Genomic DNA, 18,074 nt, shown 5'->3' with positions numbered 1-18,074 from the left:
CTTTCCTGGTGGGGCCTGGAATGCAACAGAGAAGACCGCATGCAAGACTGTGATGGGGACCAAGAGGGGAAGGGACAGCATGGGACACAGAAGGGGAATCGAGTTCTTCAATGCTCTGAGTGAAATCGTGTCCTTGATGAGAAATGGCAGGTCCAAAGTGCTTTTCCCTCCTGAGTCAGTCAGGAGAAACTACTCCATAGTAGGATAGGTCCAACATGATGACCTCAGAGGGATACTTCCTCTTTGGAGGCTTGAAATATCAAGTGACACTATGTGCCACGGAGACGTGGAAAGAGCAGCTGTCCGCATCTGCCAGAATCTTCTACAGCGTGACATTCATCTGCTTGCTGGCTCTACTGTGACCTCACCATTTACCCTACTGTTACTACACGATAGACACAGGCATGTAAATCACCTGTAAATTTCTCTCTCTCTCTCTCTCTCTCACACACACACACACACACACACACACACACGCCCAGCCTGTTGACAGCATAAAACACGGTAGCTTAACAGCAAGTTGCTCTGACTTAATTTTATAGCTGATTCTCATTTTTGTAAAAAAACAAATCTCAAAAGTTTTGTGACTCAAGTTATATCATTTAAAAATGCCTGGGGCGTTTTCCATTTGAAGAATGAAAACTTCCTGAGAGGCAATGCAAACCTTTGATACAGAATACACACCAGGAAACATTCCAGCAGTCTGACTTTTATGTGTGGTGTTTTCTTAAAGAAAGGCCCAAGAGAACTCTGGCTGAAGTGAAATATTCACATATAGCTATTGTAATCTTTGACCTTACTAGGTTTCCTGATCCTACCAGATCCAAAAAATCACACATTTTGAAAAAGGGGTGATTTTTTTCTATGCATTTTGGGACCACTGGCATTCAATCGAGTTACCACAAAAATTATCTTGGGTATTTTTGGAACTAAAAAGAATGAATCGAATTAACTTCTAATTTTTACTAGAATTAAAAAATGACTATTCACTTTCTTTCAGAAATGACTTTCAATTTCCCGGAAGCAGGACTGACTGATTTGTTAGGCCTGTTCCTCAAATCAGATCTGGAAGGGTGGGTGCTTCCCCTACCCCACGCTGGAGTGGAGACCTGACTCAGATGATGGTGGTGACACCCTAGGATCCTTGATCGTCCCCTGCATAGACCAAATAAGCAAAAGATTCGACGAGCAGCCCTTTCCAAGGGTACTGTTGCTTTTGGGAAGCTGACATCTAAAAGGAAAGGACACTGGAGAGACATGTTGGTTTCCTCTCCGAGGCTGAAGCCATTAGGGTGTGCCAGGAACTGAACTCCTGTGCCTCCTTCACATTCAGGAATCACTGGACCCAGGCCTTCAACAGGCATTTGAAGGCCCTAACCTACTATGTGCCAAGCGATCACATATATTAGGTTGAACCACGTGATACTGCAGTTTTGTAGTTTAGGAAACAGGAATATTGGCAATTCCATATGGTTAAACCTACTACTTTGAAGGTTTCCCTAAGCTAGTGTTACTAGGTTTTCCTTCTGATGATATCAAAGAAGGTGTAGAGAACCTAGTCACCATTTACTACGGAAGTCCGGGTCTGCCAGGTTCTCTTCCAGAGCTGGATACGTTTCCCCCAGACATGTCACGATGTGATACCCTGCACTCTTCCGCTCGATCAGCTTCTCCCAGACACCTCTAACTGCAGAGGCAGTCTGGGGTTTGGGCCCCTGGGCCTCTACTCTTTTCCTTCCATTCCTGGGCCCTGCCTCCACCCCCCACTCTCCCCGACCCCGCACCGTGTGGACACTAGCCTTAAGAAAGCAACTCAAAACTGCAAAAGGAAGGCGATCTCATTTGCTCTCTTCTTGGCCATATGCCACTGGAACAAAACTGTACCCAAAGTTCAGCTGCAAATGCATTCGCACAGGCAAATCAACAGCAATCATGACATTAAATGATATAATGACCAATTGTGTTTAACAAACAGCTAAAAAAAAAACACAGAAAAAAACCCCCCAAAACACTGATATCTTTAAACTCTGGGGCCAAAGGAGATAACCAGTATCTCTTCACTAATTTAATTAGAACTAAGATGCGTTCTCTCCATGCTATTCAACTTTTTGTTAACCAGATTCTCTAATAACATGACTACAAAATTTTATCTAGTACCAAATTATAGAGTATGAGGAATAACCAAGAAGAATAAGGTCAAGTTTAAAATACAAAATCAAGGTTCTGGGACACTTTATGTGCGGATACATGGTATGTACTTATTAAATGATTAAGTTTACTCAACAGTAGTTGCCGGAACACCCTCAGCAGCCCCCAATAGGGCAGCCTTTTTGGCCATGAGCAACTAGGCGAATACTAACCATAGTGGCCAGAGGTGAGACCAGGGTTTTCCAATCGTGGTACTGGTGACATCTGGGGCCACAGAAGTCTTTGTTGCAGGGGATTGTGCACTGTAGAAAGTTCAGCAGCATCTCTGGCCTCCACACACTAGACGGCAGTAGACTTACTCTCTGGTTGAGGGCACTAGGTCAGATGGCTACTCTACAATCAAATGCAAGCTGAATGGTATGCGTGGGGGCAAGAGTAGTTTCCTAGGGGAACAACCTGTGTCCACTTCACTAGCCAGAGGAAAGCCTAGAGGAATGGTCTGCAGACACGGTATTATCGAGAGGAAGAGTTATGTATAGCATTAGAGAGCAGTACCCACCTTGACAATTGTATCCCTTCTAGCCAAACTCAAGGCTGGAGAAGAAACACTGGCTGACACAGGTGAAGGGGTCCTGGGCAAGAGATGGGGCTTATGGTCTCGATCTTTGCTCCATGACAGAGTGGATTGGGGGACAGTGACGGCGATCTCTCTGCCCACGTCTGGGCCCTTGTATGACACCTCTGCCTCGAATAACCACTTCTCTTCCCACTTCATGTGGCTCCTACTTGTCCTTCAGGTCTCAGCTTAAATATCACTTTCTCCAGGAAGGGCTCTCCCTGCCCCACTGCTCTGGATGTCTGCTCAGTGGGGCCTTGCGTCCGATTCTCCTAGAACCTCTTCAATTGGCAACACACCACATATATTGATATTCACTGCAGTAGTTTGGTTTTCTGCTGGATCGTCCCCCTAGAGTATGAACTCCATGAAGACAGAGACCCTGTCTCTACTGACTGCGCAGGATGCTTCCCCAGAACCCAGCGGAGCACCGACACCCGTAGACCTCTTCCCCCAAATATTTGCTGTATTCCACTGAGTGGCAGGGTAGGACCAATAGCGAAGTTCATGGACGGAATCAAGCACATGGTCATTACAGCAAGCAGTTTCATCAATGTGTACACTGCTTTATTGCTGCCAAGGCAACAAGACTGGAATGTGTGAGGCAGAAATGGATGGCGAACAACAGTATGGAAGGGGTGAAAGTTTCCAACTTTACCCACATATTTTTTGGATGTTCAACAGACCCTTATTATGATACATCTTCTGGACACATGTTTTGTATTCTGAGTCAAATCACACACCTGTCAATGTATCCATAATATATAACCGAAAAAGTCCAATGAGATAAGTTGACCGCTAAGCTGGGTGGAAGTTCTATCCTTCAAAACCAGTATTCTGAGGGGAAATAGTTTACGTACTGATCAGGGAGAGGCGGGTAGCAAGGTGAGAGGGAAGGCCGTTCAAATGAGACTCGGTGAGGCTCTCATGACGTCTGTATTTCAAAGAGCACGGGTTGTAATGAGCACGCGGGCAGCAGGCCACCTGCTGACGTCTAGTCTGTTTGGTTCCCCATCACCACTGCCAGTTTCCAACATCAAGCACACAGAGACATTTCCATCTAACTTTTATATGAAGAATTTAATTATCTATACACGTAACTAATCCAAAAGGTTGTATTACAGTTGTTAAAGCCGCAGGTTTATATATTTATATATTTTACATTCATATCCGTGAAAATACTGAGGCACAAGTGACCAAGGAGAAGTCCTCATCCTCTGCACTACGTGAGTGGAGAGGGACCTCGACACAAGTGCCAGCACAGGATTCCCAAAGGGAGAGACACACAAACAGGTCACTACGAGTTAAAAAGTCATTAGTACAACTTCTAGATTGTGCTTGAGGCCCCGCCACCCCGTTTCCTGTGCTGTGAGCAATAGGCATTTTTATTGAGAGCTTCCAACTAGTGTTTAAAAGACAAACATGGCTTCAGCTACAGCACATCGAACACATAAACGGACCACGAGCTCCATTTCATATTAATCTGTAGAAATTCCACAGTCTAGTTAAAAAATGTAAACATTGGAAATTAATTGCAGGGAGACTTCTATACATTCTTTCTTGTCAAGAAAATTACTTGTTCAAAATGTGTCATTCCATGAAAAGTAACTGGAATAAAACTTCGTATAACAGAGACTAAGAAGAGATTGTAGGTACTGTTGATCATAACAATCTCGATGGTGTTGTCTACTGATTTATGGTATGAAAACACACAAAATTAAAAACCCAAAACAGAAAACACCAACTCAACCAGATAAATCTGAGACCGAACAAACACAGGTGCTTTCTCATGTGGCTAAAAGGTCACTGTGCAAAATAAAATTAATGCAATATGATTAGAGTATCGTACAAGGTAATAGCTTTTGCCATGGAAGGAACTAATTTCTTACGTACAGGATGTATTATTACATGCTCAACAAGGTACATCTGAAACACACACACAAGCACAAATCACCTTCTGTTTAATTGGGCTTGTTCTACACGTCTTTAAAACAGATATACTGAAGTCCTCTGTACTTCTACAGTAGGGGAAAAACCCAAACTACACAATTGAGTTGATAACACTGGACAAAATGAAAAAAATACATCAAGTTTCAGATCTATGGACATTTGGAACATTCTTTTAATAGCACATGCAGCATTCCTTGATAGTGGGTCTTTTTGCAAAACCAAAATAGCAAAGAAGTAATTTATTGTTTGACTGATTTTATTAAAAGGCTAAAATACATATTTAAAAATAATTTTAAAACTATTGAAAGCACCTGTGCCAAGGTGGGGGTAAGTCAATTGGAGTCACTAGGAAAGCCACAAAAGGACCCACTACCCTGTGTATTTCTGTAATTTTTGCTTCTATCTCTGCAAGTAATAACTCCACATTGCCCTCACATGCAACTAAGGTAAAATGAGGTAAACTGCTCTGCAGTGAGTTCTTCCACTCAGAAGGCAGTAGGTGATCATGCTGGAAGTCACATGATCAAGGCTGCATCTCCCATCATCCCTCTGGGCAGTGATATGGGATAGTGGGTCTCTTTGAGGACTTTCAAGCCTGAGGGGGGGATGGACAACATATGATTCCTAGAAAAAGGAGGAAAACAACACATAAGCAAAACAAAACAATGAGCAAAATTCAAGCTAGGAAAATGAGTCAGGCATGTAAACAGCATGGTGCCAAAATGATTTAAAAAAAAAAAACAAAAAAAAAAAAAAGGAAAAGGGGGGGAAGGGAGGGAGGGGACATGCTACAGAAGGAATGAAAAAAACAAAAACAACCCCACAAGATAAAGTCTAGTTTTACAGAAGGTCTTCAAAGAGACTGGTGCGAATGCAGCAATGGTCTAGCTTTAAGTTCTGCAAACAAAGCTCAGCAGAATCAGAGCAATGCTGCATGTTTTACCGGAAGGTACCAGAGAGGAGAGGCCACAGAGCCCCACGGCACTTACATTGCTGGCTCGGGTCCATGTCCGTGGTCAGCTTCACGTAATTGGATGGGAAGAGCCCCACTTGGCCACTGACTTCTCCTTTCCACCAGTCAGGGTCCTCCCTGTTGAGGACGTTGATGAGCTGGCCCTTGTTGAAGGCCAGCTCGTCGTCGTTCTGGGCGGTGTAATCGTACATCCCGATCACCTGGCACACTGCAGGAGACAGGGCCGCGTGAGCAGCTGCGCGCCTGCGCAGCACGTGGGCCGGGCCGCGCGGGGGGCATTACACTCGCATGTATTCTTTTTGTCCTTTCCGAAGAGGATTAAGGGACGCGGAGGCGCTCGGATGAGCTTTGTATAGTGTGGGCGGTAGAGGAGGGCACGAAGGATTAAAAACCAAGACAGCGGCAAGAATTCCACACGAAGGCTTTAGTGGTTTTTTTTTTACAATATCTTCCTCTTTTTCATGTTTACTTGTCAGGAGAACATTGACAGTGATAACTGAATGCTTCCGTGGAATCGTTTCTAAATTTGGGTGCAGTGGAACTTCTTTAAAAAGCTGACTCTGAAAGATTGGCCCAACTGTACAGGACAGCTGTGTATCGTGGACACTTGACCATAGTTTTTGTTTTTGTTTTTTAAGGTGACCTCCAAAAATTCCTACTCTTAGTGAAGAGTAAAATCAACTGTTTCATTCGCTGCATTTTTGCGGCTCAAAATTTTGTCTCAAAGAAAGAAATTTCCACATGTAAGAACAAGTTTTCTTTCCTCATTTTCCCTCAAACCTACAGGAGGTTAAATTATTTTCATTCCCTGGCATTTTTTACACTTCAGATAAATCTGCATAGTGAGGCTGTACCCCCAATTCATCTTTCTTAACCAACCTATATATAGGTTTAGGCTTTTCAAATTCGCCAGCTAATTCAGTCATGTCAGCAAATTATTTCTGTGGGTTTCCACCAACCTAATGAAGGGGACACGGGCCAGGCCTCCCCAAGGGAGAGGAGATCCAGCTGGCACCCCACCCCTCTGCCTACACGAGGCCACAGCTCAAGCAAAGAGGCCCAGCTGGGGTCGGAATCAGTCACACAGTTTGCCAATCCTTTCATTTCTTGCAAAGGCTGCCAAGTTTTAATCTTATTCCACTGGGGATGTACAGCACGGACATTTAACCACAGGTACTGGAACGAAAATTCTGCCGTTTCCATAAATGCCACCCATGAATTGGTGGCTTAATGACCTAAAGCAGAATTCTGCCCCCCTAACCTCACCCATCTTAAATATTACCAAAGCATCTACTTTGGTCTCTTCGATCAGAAAACAGCTAACCGGCTCAGCTGCAGTGCCCTCTGTTCCTTTCAGTCCTTTAGGAGTGTGTGTGTAACATCCTGCCCATTAAGCGAAGCCCCTCTGTTCACAGGAAATGTCACAGGGGAGTTATTTTAGTCTTCAGTGAGCAGCACGCCACCACCAACAGACCCCCATGGCCTCGAGCTCCATCTCCTGACCTATTTAGACCCCAGCCATTTATTTTTAGAAGTCCCTTTTTGTCCCCCCGTCCCCAAGCCCAAATCCCAATTTAAATAGCTGGAAGGAAATCAAGAGAAAAAGCTGGCTTTAATGCCCCAGCATTCACAACTCCTTTCGGAAGCGAGTCCCAACAAGGGCTCTGTTGTACCCAGGACAGCAAAGCTGCTGAGATTTTGGTCCTTTTGAAAAACATATTCCATATCACATTAGTTGGGTGTCAGTCCCAGCAAGTAAAAGAAGCCCCTGCAGCAGAAAACCAATCGAAGCTACTTCATGAGAAAACTGAGTGGAAGGACTAACATGACATGCAGAGCATTTTCTAAGTAGAGACGAAAAACCGCTTACCCGCCGGGAAGGCCGTTGGCTTAGGCGGCTCGGTTGGAGTGATTTTGCTCGTCCCAGGGCTTAAAAGTTTTACATAATTAGCAGGAAACCAGCCTATCTGGCGCTTTTTCCCACGTGCCTAGTAAAAAAAAAATAATAATTATATCAAATGTTTACAAGGTTCATGTTCTTTCACGGTATAGTTTGCTTTGTAACAGCACTCATACAAGGTTTGCACATACCTGGAAAACGCATTAACAGTAGAATCTATGGATTATTATGCTACAAAATGAAAACACTGTAGCTAAAATTCTAATTGTGGAGGTCACTGGTCAGCAAAGCCTAAAATGTTTTGCATGGGCGGGATTGTATGGGTCACAATTCAGAGTATAAAGCAGTACATATAGGATCAAACACTGCTCATGTAATGTCAGCTCTCAGCTGCTAATTTCAGGTAATGTAAGATTGTGGCTATGTGGATTTTAGGACTAATCATAGCAGTCAACACTCATTGGGTGCTTTTCATGAGCCAGGCCTGTGCTAAGCATCTTCTATGCATTTAGCTGCATAATTCCAAAAGTATAATACTTTACTGTTCCATTTCCCAGATAAAAAAAGCGAGGCTCAGAAAAGTTAAGTGACAGTCCCAAAGTTACAGGCCAGTTAGTGGCAAGTCAAGATTCACACTCATGTCTGTACTCTTCTCATTGATAATAGACAACTGTAGATACAAGATATATACATGCAATATACATAGAACACAAGGAGTCTAAACTTGACATTGTTTTCAAAAACCATCAGGACTACGTGATAGGTACAGTCACATTTTTAATTTTTCACTTCCATTCCTTTCTCCTTCACTTTGACCTAATTCAACACAAGATCCATTTATTAAGTGTTTACATGCCAAGTACTGCTGGAAAGGGTTAGTATATGACACAGACGAACTTATAAAGTTGGTAAGCCAAGACTTACAATCATGGCACAACTCTGAGATGCAAGAGACTCTCGTTAGGGATCATGAGAAGTGCTATGATTACCCTTGTACGTTCCACCAGGAACAGAGAAGTCAAAACAATTTACACATACACACATTCTCACACTTTAGAAGCAAGGTTCTAATAAAAAAACAGTTGCCTTTGGGAACGGGTGGGAGACATTTGAATCCTTTTTTGTAACTTTTGAATTTTAATCCATGTGAATATATTACCTATTCCAAAAGGACATAGGATATAAAGAATATAAAATTAAGAGACAAGGAAACTCCCGCCGTCTTACCTCTGCTCTCGCGTCTGCCACCATATCAAGGATACTTCTGGTTCCTTTTAGAACACAGATCACATTTCCCTTTCCTTGCGGTCTGATAGACTTCATGCCCTTGGCTCAAGGACTAAAAGCTTCTATTTTCACAGTGAATTCACCAATGATTGAAGCCACTCGTTTACCAGTTCCCACATGCTTTATCTATCTTGTATACGCCACAAGGTTCACAATGGTCCCCCTTTCCCCACCCCTGCAGTTTCACAAGGGCAGAACAGAGCTCGTTGGCAATTTCTTCATTTGTGTACCCACAATGAGAAACACTGGTTAAAGCACCAGAAGCCCTCCTGAGCATGGCAATTCACCCACTTTATTGTGGAGTCCAAGAACCCTTCAAAACTCTTTTGAACAAGGTACTAGGAGTGTGAGGACAAAAAAATGTGGTTGCTGCCTTCAATGAGCTGATAACCGACATGCAGAAATAAGAAATATTCCTGGAAAGCTAATAATCATGTCAGCATCAATATTAAATATCAAGAGTGGTACAGGCATCAGAGCCACCATAGTTCAGGGGAAGGAGATGTCACTTCTGGTGGGGTGGCCAAAAAAAGCTTCCGGAAGCAGTGGCACTTGGCCAGCTCTTGAGGATGAGGGAGAGGTCAGAGACCACCACTTGGGGAGACATATTATGAGTAAAGGCAGTGAAGCATGAGAGTCCAGGGGAGTTAGCTTGTTTTGCAGACTGCAAATCACCAAATGAAGCTGGAGTGGAGATGTCACTGACAAGTGGTAAGACCGGTAAGAGGTATGGCTGAGACGAGAAGAGTGGCACCTGTGGGATGCCCTCATGGCAGCCTGAGGAGGGGCAGTGGGAGTCACTCAAGTCTTTAGAACAGGAAAGGGACATCACCTAATAGCAGAAGGCCTATTAGGTGATGACAGCCAACTCTCCACAGGGAGTGCGACCCACAGGTCTGAGGAGGGCCTCTCCCTATCCAGCAAAGGAACAGACACATTAAAGGGGAGGGTACCTTAGGACTCCAGGTTACATCCCCGAGCCAGGAAGCTGTATCTGGTCAGACAGGGTTTTTATGGCCGCCCACCAGCGAGCTCCCCAGGGCAAGTTTCATCTTTGGCTTCACTCGAGGCTATGCCTTCCATTCTAGCCAAGATGCATTTCTTTAGTCCACTGGCTCACTCTTCACTCTTAAGGCACTTTATTTTTTAATTAATTGTCCCGTATGCACAGAAAGGTACTGTGTTTCTTCAGCTTACCACAGTATAGATTTTCCTCTCCTTGACAAAGGTTTGCATCAACAAAATGGTGAACTGAGGATGGATAGACGGGGACACGGACACACACACACACACACACACACACACACACACACACACACATTCACACATGGAAATTAAAATGCTGTGAGGTACAGATGTGGCTTTGAACACACGCACACCTGCTATTGTACCACACCTTCTAATGCCCCATAGAAAGCGCCGCTTCTGTAATTCCATGACATTTAATGATAACTTCTTGCAGGTATTCTTCATCATGAATTCTCACTATCCCAATACTCACTATCTGACTCAGGAACCAATAGATTTGGATAAATCTTCAGAAGAATCCTTAGCTCTCACAATTCTACTACTGGATGTCCAAAGCTTAGGAACCAAACAGATTTGGATAATATGGAATCTGTCGCTCGCTGTCCAAACACAGGATTACTTTGCAATGAAACTGCATCCCTTTGAGACTTTGCATATTCAAATTTGGACAGAGAATTTCAAACAAACAGAAAAGACACTAACTTGAAGCTCTCCTTCCCACCATCCACCTGGGTTCTTTTTTCGGATCAAAATCAGCTGACCAGGGGCCAGGGTAAGTTGTTCGGGACCCGTCGCAGTGTACGAAGCAATAACCTGGGCGATTTCTGAAAAACAAGATCCAACATCGTGGGGTACTGTTATAGTCAAGAGAAGAAAATTCTAAGAAGACACAGCCACCCCCCAGGTTCACAGATTACCATCATCAAAGCCAGTCTACTGGGCTAGTTTTCTGCTAAATGAAGTAGGCTCACCCAATTGTCCCCCCATTCCACGGCCTACATCACAAAACAGCATTCAAGGGCTTGGTTGATCTTTGGTTCGGTCCAGCCGGCTCTAGGACCCTCCACATCATCTCTCAGAACTTACTTACCAACTTCCCTCCACGAACTCTCCCTCCTTCCCCAATTCCTGCACCTTCTGTCTCAGCCCTTCCCACTATTACTGTAAACACCCTGATGCCCATAGCTGCGCCCCATTCATCTGCCCCCCACAGCTCTCAGCATACAGTGAACTCAAGGATGCTGAAGTGAATAAAGGAACACAAGTGACGCTTTTCCACCTGCCAAGTACAGGAGAAAGAGAAATTGTTTCCCTCAGACACCCTGGGGAGCATGGTACTAGCTGATGTACGTTGTGGCTTTAGACTCTCACCCCCGCCCGAGGGACCAGTTTCTTTGCAGCTCACATTTTGAGGGTGATCCCTGAATATCAGGTCGGAATCATGTCAATGTGAGTTTGCTTCTTTTTATTTTGAGTTAAAGAAGGAAACTGGGGTTAAGATGGGAATTTAATGCAAAAACAATTGAGCACAGAAAAAAATGTAAATAGTTCTGTACTTTTCCTGAATATTAAAAAAATCTCATGGGAAAAATTCCAGCAGTACCACAGACTAGGCTCTGAAAAGTACAGGTCGAGTATGAAAAGACAAAACCCTTCTCTGACTGAATTCTGGCGTACCTGCAGCGACTGCCTTCTGAACTTCTAGAAGCAATACAGAACAAACTGTTCTATTCCTCTACCCTCTCTCCCCATCACAATCGTGCTTGAATGAAAGGAGGAATGAAGTCGAGAAAGAAAGGAGGTAAAAAGGCCCCATCCTCTGACAGTACTTTCTACTTCTCTAGAGGGACATGAGCTCCTGCACCCCCCCCCCCGCCTGCCCGCACCCCCTCCCCCCCATTATCCTGATCTGCAGTCAGTGCTGGGCATCAGGCTAGGAGCGCAGGCTGTCATGGTGCCAGCCTAGCTCTGCCAGACGCTTCAGAGAGCTCAGGGGAAGCGAGACAGCGCGCAGCTTTCATACATATATAACCTGGCTCTGCTGAGAGCTCAGGCTGGGACATCTGTGCTAGGGACAGGCGTTCTCCCCTAATGCGCCAAGGACTAGCTCCAGAGTCCAAGAGTTTCTGGTGGGGACAAAGTCCAGATCAGTCACCTATTTGGCCTCAGATATTTCTGCTCCTCAAAAGACCTGGCACGTGTGGCCAGCGAGCGGCCCCAGCAGTTTTTCCTGGCTCTGGCGTCCCCGAGCAGCTCGCTGGTTTCAGTGCAAAGTTAAGCCCATTGGACCCTGTGGAACAACACCTCGAAATGCAGACCACTCACACTTAAGACAGATTCGACCCTGGTGGTCTGAGTCTGACTGAAACCCTACGACAACCCAAAAGCCCACTTTTCCTTGCCAGATAAGCCCATTTGGAGCCGACAACCACATACAGATACACAAATAAATCCCTCGCTTGGCGTAGCGGTGACTCTTTCAACCTATAATTTCCTGGGGCTATCACAGCAAAGAAGCTCAAATGACCTAGATGAGGAAGACGTGCCACACAAACCATATGATTCACATCTGCTTCTCTCTTTCATGCTTCTATTTATAGAACATGCGATTTTGTTTAAAAAAACAAAAACACTGAATTCAGAGGGATGACTATGATCTTGTACCTTCAATATGCACCTGAGGAAAACCACCCAGTAGCTTCCAAACTAACGGGACCTACACTCGGATAATAATAATGACTCTTGGTCCTCTGATCTCCACTATTTATGGCCTGGGACTGAACGTGCTGTCGGGAAAGATAAAAGGGCTTCCGGAGCGTAAGGAGAGGATGACTGAGCAGCAGCTCACCCCAAATCTTACGCTCCATGCATTACGACTCCCCACCATCTTGCCTGATTCTTCACTGCCCGAGGGAACACTGTCCCATGTGTGAAGCAACAGCCATATTTCATAACCACGTACACATTATTTGGGGATTCCAAGGAAAGGATTTACTACGTCCACCACTCTTAGGGAAGACTCTTTCGTCTGTTTGTTTGTTTTTTAAGCTTCTGGCCTTCATAAACAAAAATTGGGAGCAACTATCAATTACATTTAAAACATTGAAAAATAAGCATCAGGGTTTGTAACTTACCAGGTTTTTTTCCTAAACTCCCTGTTTTCCCAGCAGTTCCAGAGCCCTTAAAACAGAGCAAAAGGTCTCATTTGCATACTGCAGAGTTTTCATCATGCAACTTAAAAAATGATTAGTGACGACACACACCCACGTGAGCCCCTGAAGCCCCCTTTTCATTCTGGGGAACACAGTAGCACTATGTCTCCTGAGATAAGGATGTGCATCAGAAAAACAGGGGACAAAATAAGTCTTTTAAAACATGCAGCTTTTACTCTCTTTGCTAGAGAAAACTTAGCAAAGTAGGTGGCACTGTAGGGTCCGGTCCCAGGGGCTCAATCACTAAGTAGCGAAGGCACATCCTGTCCCTGGGTCAAATCAAATGGGGTGCCACACTAGTTGGACTATTAGTCTATGCCCTAAAAACTAAGCTCATGCTTTATGTTCAAATGGTTAATCATTAGTTTACACATAAAAAGTACCGACACCCATGAGCACAACACCGATTTAATACATGAAAATATTAATATTTTGCTACATTTGCTTTAGAACTTTTTTTTTTTAAAGAACTAAAACAGTACAGTGGCCATTCAAACACCCCCTCCCCCATTCCATTCACCTCTTTATTCAAAGAGGCGGCTACTCTCCTGTGTATCCTTTCTACTCAAATCTTAAGCTGTTTAAACACTGAGTTTCTCTGTCCATGCTGGATGCACAATCCATAAAAGCAGAACATATTTTTTTCCAACTATTAAGTGTTTCAAAAGTGCTCTGGAGTTGAATTCCTTCATGGATACTCATGGAATTTTAAACCAGCTGAGTAAGCCAACAGAGAACTCGAGTCAGGACAGAGGCCTGGCTGAAATCTGTCATTCTAAAGTGCTTTATTCTGAATTAATTTTCACCCTCCAGTCCCTATCTGGCAGTACATTAAATATTCCAATTAAAAGAAAAGTCTCAATAAACAAAATGAGAGTTACTGTAAGAATAAAAATATGTAATTTATCTACCAGGAACCCAACTCATCATAGTTCCTTTATTTTGGTTATTGAAATTTCACAACCATTTACCAGGGCAAGTTTGAGTTAAAATTTTTACTCTGATAATGCTTTCTGTATCAATAAACAAAGTTATACAACACCAATCTCCCTTGCTGTTTTTATAGGCTGCGTATCAAAATAAAGGAATGCTAATGAAACAAGAGTCCAAATGACCAGTTACATTCCCAGTACAGTCTTCTAATATACTCCCTATATTCCATAAAAAGAACAAAGCATTTGGCAATATCATCGTAGCGTCAATGTGCTCCCTGTTAAATATCACAGCCAGCACCTCAGCTAAGACGTACTCTGAAGGCCAGGTTCGGACCTGGCATTCCTCAAGAATGCAGTGGCAGAGCTGCCCAGGCTGTGTGTCCAGCCCCTCTCAGACAGAGAAGGGAGGCCAGGATGGCACAAGCTCTCCTGCACCCCTGGCGCAATTCTGGAATCTGAGGCTAGGTCTGGTTTTTACCTTTGGCAGAATATTTTCCTTATACACTGAACTCTGTGTCTAAGTAGGGTGAAAGAGCTGACCTTTTAGATTTTTTTATTATGAAATAACGTAGCTAAATGTCCCAAACCTTTAGCACTGCTAGTTCTTCTGTGGCTAATAATTTAAGACTATGGTTTAGAAAGCACCTTATAGCTCAGCTTACCTTTAAAAAATGTCAGTGTATTTTTTTTTTAACTTACTGACTTCAGATGGCTTTTTATAGAAAACTACATATAATTTATTAAAATTGAAGTGACGGCTTTTGTGTTTTACCTGATCCAAAAGGTAATGTCACTTTAAGAGTTTTCAAGCCTGGTAGCAGAAATAGAGTTTAATGTTTCCCCCACCCCTTGAAAAAACATCTGCATGATTCTTATTGAATCCAACTGGCCAGCATGGAGAAGAAGTTAATTCCCTCTCTCCAGGTCTGCAGAGGACAATTTGCCGGCTGTCTTACAGGGGAGGTACTTTCTTCCTGGCTTCTGCCAGATTCTCCAAGGGTAGGCAGACTTCTGCAAATCCTGTCAGGGAAGTTTCAGCAAGCTGTTCTCAAGGCCACAGCATGGGAAAACAAGGAAACAAAAACAACAATAAAGATGCTCCCTAAAAAGACAAACCCATGCAAGATGAACTGTTCTGAGAACTGCAGGGAAGGTGAGAAGGTCGGTGGCAGTACTGTAGCATGTCACAGGCCCAGCCTCGCTCCCACAGCAGCCAGGGCCCTGTGGAGGGGCCCAAGCTGCATCCTCCTACTGGCATTCAAATGAGAGGAGCCCTGTCCATTTGTTTACACCTGAGGAAGTGGCTTCTCTAGGCGCTCTACCAGCCTCTTCTCTCTGTGCCTAGGAAGTATGAGGCGAAAGAACGGAACTGTGACCTGACTGCCTGTACTTAAAAAAAAAAAAAAAAAAGAGCCAATTCTTATTGGTTTATTTATGTGCAATAGATCTGTTAAATGACTACATCTATACCCCGAAATTCTCCACTAACTTGAAATTGGCCACTTCGAGATGGGCTCCCATATTCGGTAGGCCCACCCCACCATTTCATTAAACTTGCACTATTTCCAGAGCACATTTTATGCAACTGAATTTTTTGAGCCCCATTTAACAACAATGGGAGCCATTTCTGATTTACAAGGATAACAGCATTTAAAATAATTTCAGATCCTTATCCACGGAGATACTAAGGCCTCGCCAAAAGTGTATCAATCCCTTAGACCTTGTGCCTTCCTACTGCGTAGGCAAACATATAAATTTGAGAAACTCTCTATTGCCCAATATTCTGGGGCCAGTATCCCCAAAATACTTTTGTCTACATGGGCAAAATCCTGCTGGGTATCTTTCTTGGGGTGTCCCAATTCAGTGACCACCAAGATCTCAAGAATGTTTACTCCAAAAAAAAAGAAAAAAAAGGTCAATGAAGAAAAAAGAGAAAAACAAAAACGTTTACTCCATATCCTAAGTCAGTTACACGCAGGAAGAGATGAATACTGAACATTATCCCAGCTGATACAGCGCAGCCTCCGCTCAGCCCCGGGGAGTTCTTCTGCGGGTGGGAAGCCAAGGCTTACCCTGCAGCACCAAATGACAAGTTCAAACAATTACAGGTCACACTGTATTGGCTGTCACATTCCAGGACTTAGCAAAACCCAACAAAGTGTTCCACCTTCAAACATGTGAAGAGAATCACTGCACAGACAGGGAGAGGAAACAGTTAATGTGGGTTTACCTCTGAATCTTTAAGCCTCACATAGTTAGATGGGAAGACTCCGGACTTGTCGCCCACTGTTCCTGTCCACCAGTCACCATCTTTCTTGGTAACCAAAATCACATCCCCTTGCTGAAAGGTTAAATCGCCTTGCTCAGAACTCTCGTAAGTGTACATGGCAATAAATTCTGGTGGGGAGAAATATCGAGATACGGAGAGAGCTTGATTGTTGACAGAAATCCCAGACAGCTTTGTAAAAGCAAGTTTATGAATAAGGGAGTTAGGATAAGAAGACCCATTCCCGAGAAAGGCTAGTCACGGATAAAATATGGCGTTGCAGAATACCCTGGGCTCCAAATTCTCCAACAGCACATAAAAATTCAGTAACTGCAGCCAGGGAGACAATTCCTGGGAAGGAAGACCCAGCCACAGGAACACAAAAACCCAGCTGCGCGCCTACCAACACTGAGTACCACCAAGAGTGATCTACAATTTAACATCATGATTTCTTTTTAAAATGAAAATGGTTTTCCCATTTATAACTAACATTTACTGAGCAGCCATGTTGTGCTGAGCACAGGGTTAGATGCAGTGACTTGCAGGCTTCCGATCTGCACATCAAGTATCTGTATTTCAGTTTGGAGGGTACCAAGTCACGATTTTAGAAAATGTTTAGATACAGCACACCCTGTATGTAAATTAAGTAAGGCACATTTTTCATTACTCAAGTGCCTGAGTGAAAACTTATGTCCTACTGTGACATATACACAGATGGTAGGAAGCTGTTGGAACAGAAAATAAAAAATATATGTTATTTTGTTAAAAATGGGCATCTACTTGTGATTCAAATGCATAAACAGGTAGAGTGAGCTGACGATGAAAGCCAATCCCAGGAAATAATCAAGCCTTTTTGAACAAGTTGAAAAGACAAATCACAGTTTCGTACATTTTATGATTCATGTAATTTCCTCTTACGAATAAGAACTAATGTTCTCCTCTGTCTTGAATGTGAAGGCTGTGCATTCCAGAGGAAATTCTTCTTTTTAATTATAAGCAGCTGATTTTGCTAGGGCTCAGAAACCAAGTCACATGCTCAGAAAGATCACTACACACAAAATTCGAGACACTGCACTAGGGACAGGATAAAGATGTACAGAAAGATGACCCTAAGCTCCCCCCCCCACACTTTTTCTCCGTTTTACCCTAGGCCTTTGTGTAATTTTTGAAAAGCAATAAAAAAACACCATTGACCGAAAAGTTCATTTTTCTGTATGCTTCTCGCTAAAACTTCAGTGCAGACCCTAAGGTTAATTAACAGACAGAAATTTAGTATGGAGGAATACTTTGGCTAATTGTAAGCGCCTCTGCAGGAGGCACTAGTGAAAGCTAAAACAAACACAAAAAGAACACAAAACCCCCCATGGCTTGTGCTAATGTGTGCAGCTCTGCCATGTGGGGGGCTCTCCAAGGCTGCCTGGGCTGCCGGTCAGCGTAGGGCCAGCACGACTACTGGTGAGTGCCTGCCCTCGGCAGACACAAGGTCACCCAAACGTGCCAGGGAGAACAGAAGACTCTCTGTGTTTGGCCCTCCAGGGCTGGTAACACACACCTCCACAGTTAAAACTGGAAAAATTATTTCCCACACAAGGAAATCAGAGCTTGGCAGCTTTCATAAGGACGTTCTTTTTCTGTTAATACATTCCTTTTCTTGATTTCTCAATATTGTGACCCTCCCTTTTCACTTTGCTCCGTTACTTGTTTCTTAGCTCATGTTTGGCCACTTAGATAGGATCCTTGGCAGTCAGTCGATCCTGT

General features: G+C 43.7%; 1 protein-coding gene across 10 annotated transcripts in view; it reads right to left on the bottom strand.

Annotated features, from left to right (window-relative positions):
- Positions 1–18,074, bottom strand: part of ITSN1 (intersectin 1) — a 179,492-nt gene that overhangs the window by 32,839 nt on the left and 128,579 nt on the right. For 5 of the 10 annotated variants that reach the window (XM_081070736.1, XM_081070740.1, XM_081070743.1 and 2 more), the window contains 5 exons: positions 16,281–16,447; positions 13,038–13,083; positions 10,606–10,727; positions 7,558–7,675; positions 5,704–5,895 (listed from right to left, as the gene is read on the bottom strand). In XM_081070736.1, the coding sequence (XP_080926862.1) occupies positions 5,704–5,895; positions 7,558–7,675; positions 10,606–10,727; positions 13,038–13,083; positions 16,281–16,447 (645 nt within the window). Of the gene's footprint in view, positions 1–3,825; positions 5,339–5,703; positions 5,896–7,557; positions 7,676–10,605; positions 10,728–13,037; positions 13,084–16,280; positions 16,448–18,074 lie in introns of those variants that run through there. The other 5 variants (XM_081070746.1, XM_081070747.1, XM_081070744.1 and 2 more) reach the window with 3 other exon arrangements.

Source organism: Rhinolophus hipposideros (genome assembly GCF_964194185.1).
Source record: "Rhinolophus hipposideros genome assembly, chromosome: 2".
In the NCBI taxonomy this organism is placed as follows: domain Eukaryota; kingdom Metazoa; phylum Chordata; class Mammalia; order Chiroptera; family Rhinolophidae; genus Rhinolophus; species Rhinolophus hipposideros.
The sequence above is the reverse complement of the archived record's forward strand: the minus strand, read 5'-3'. Positions and strand labels throughout refer to the sequence as shown.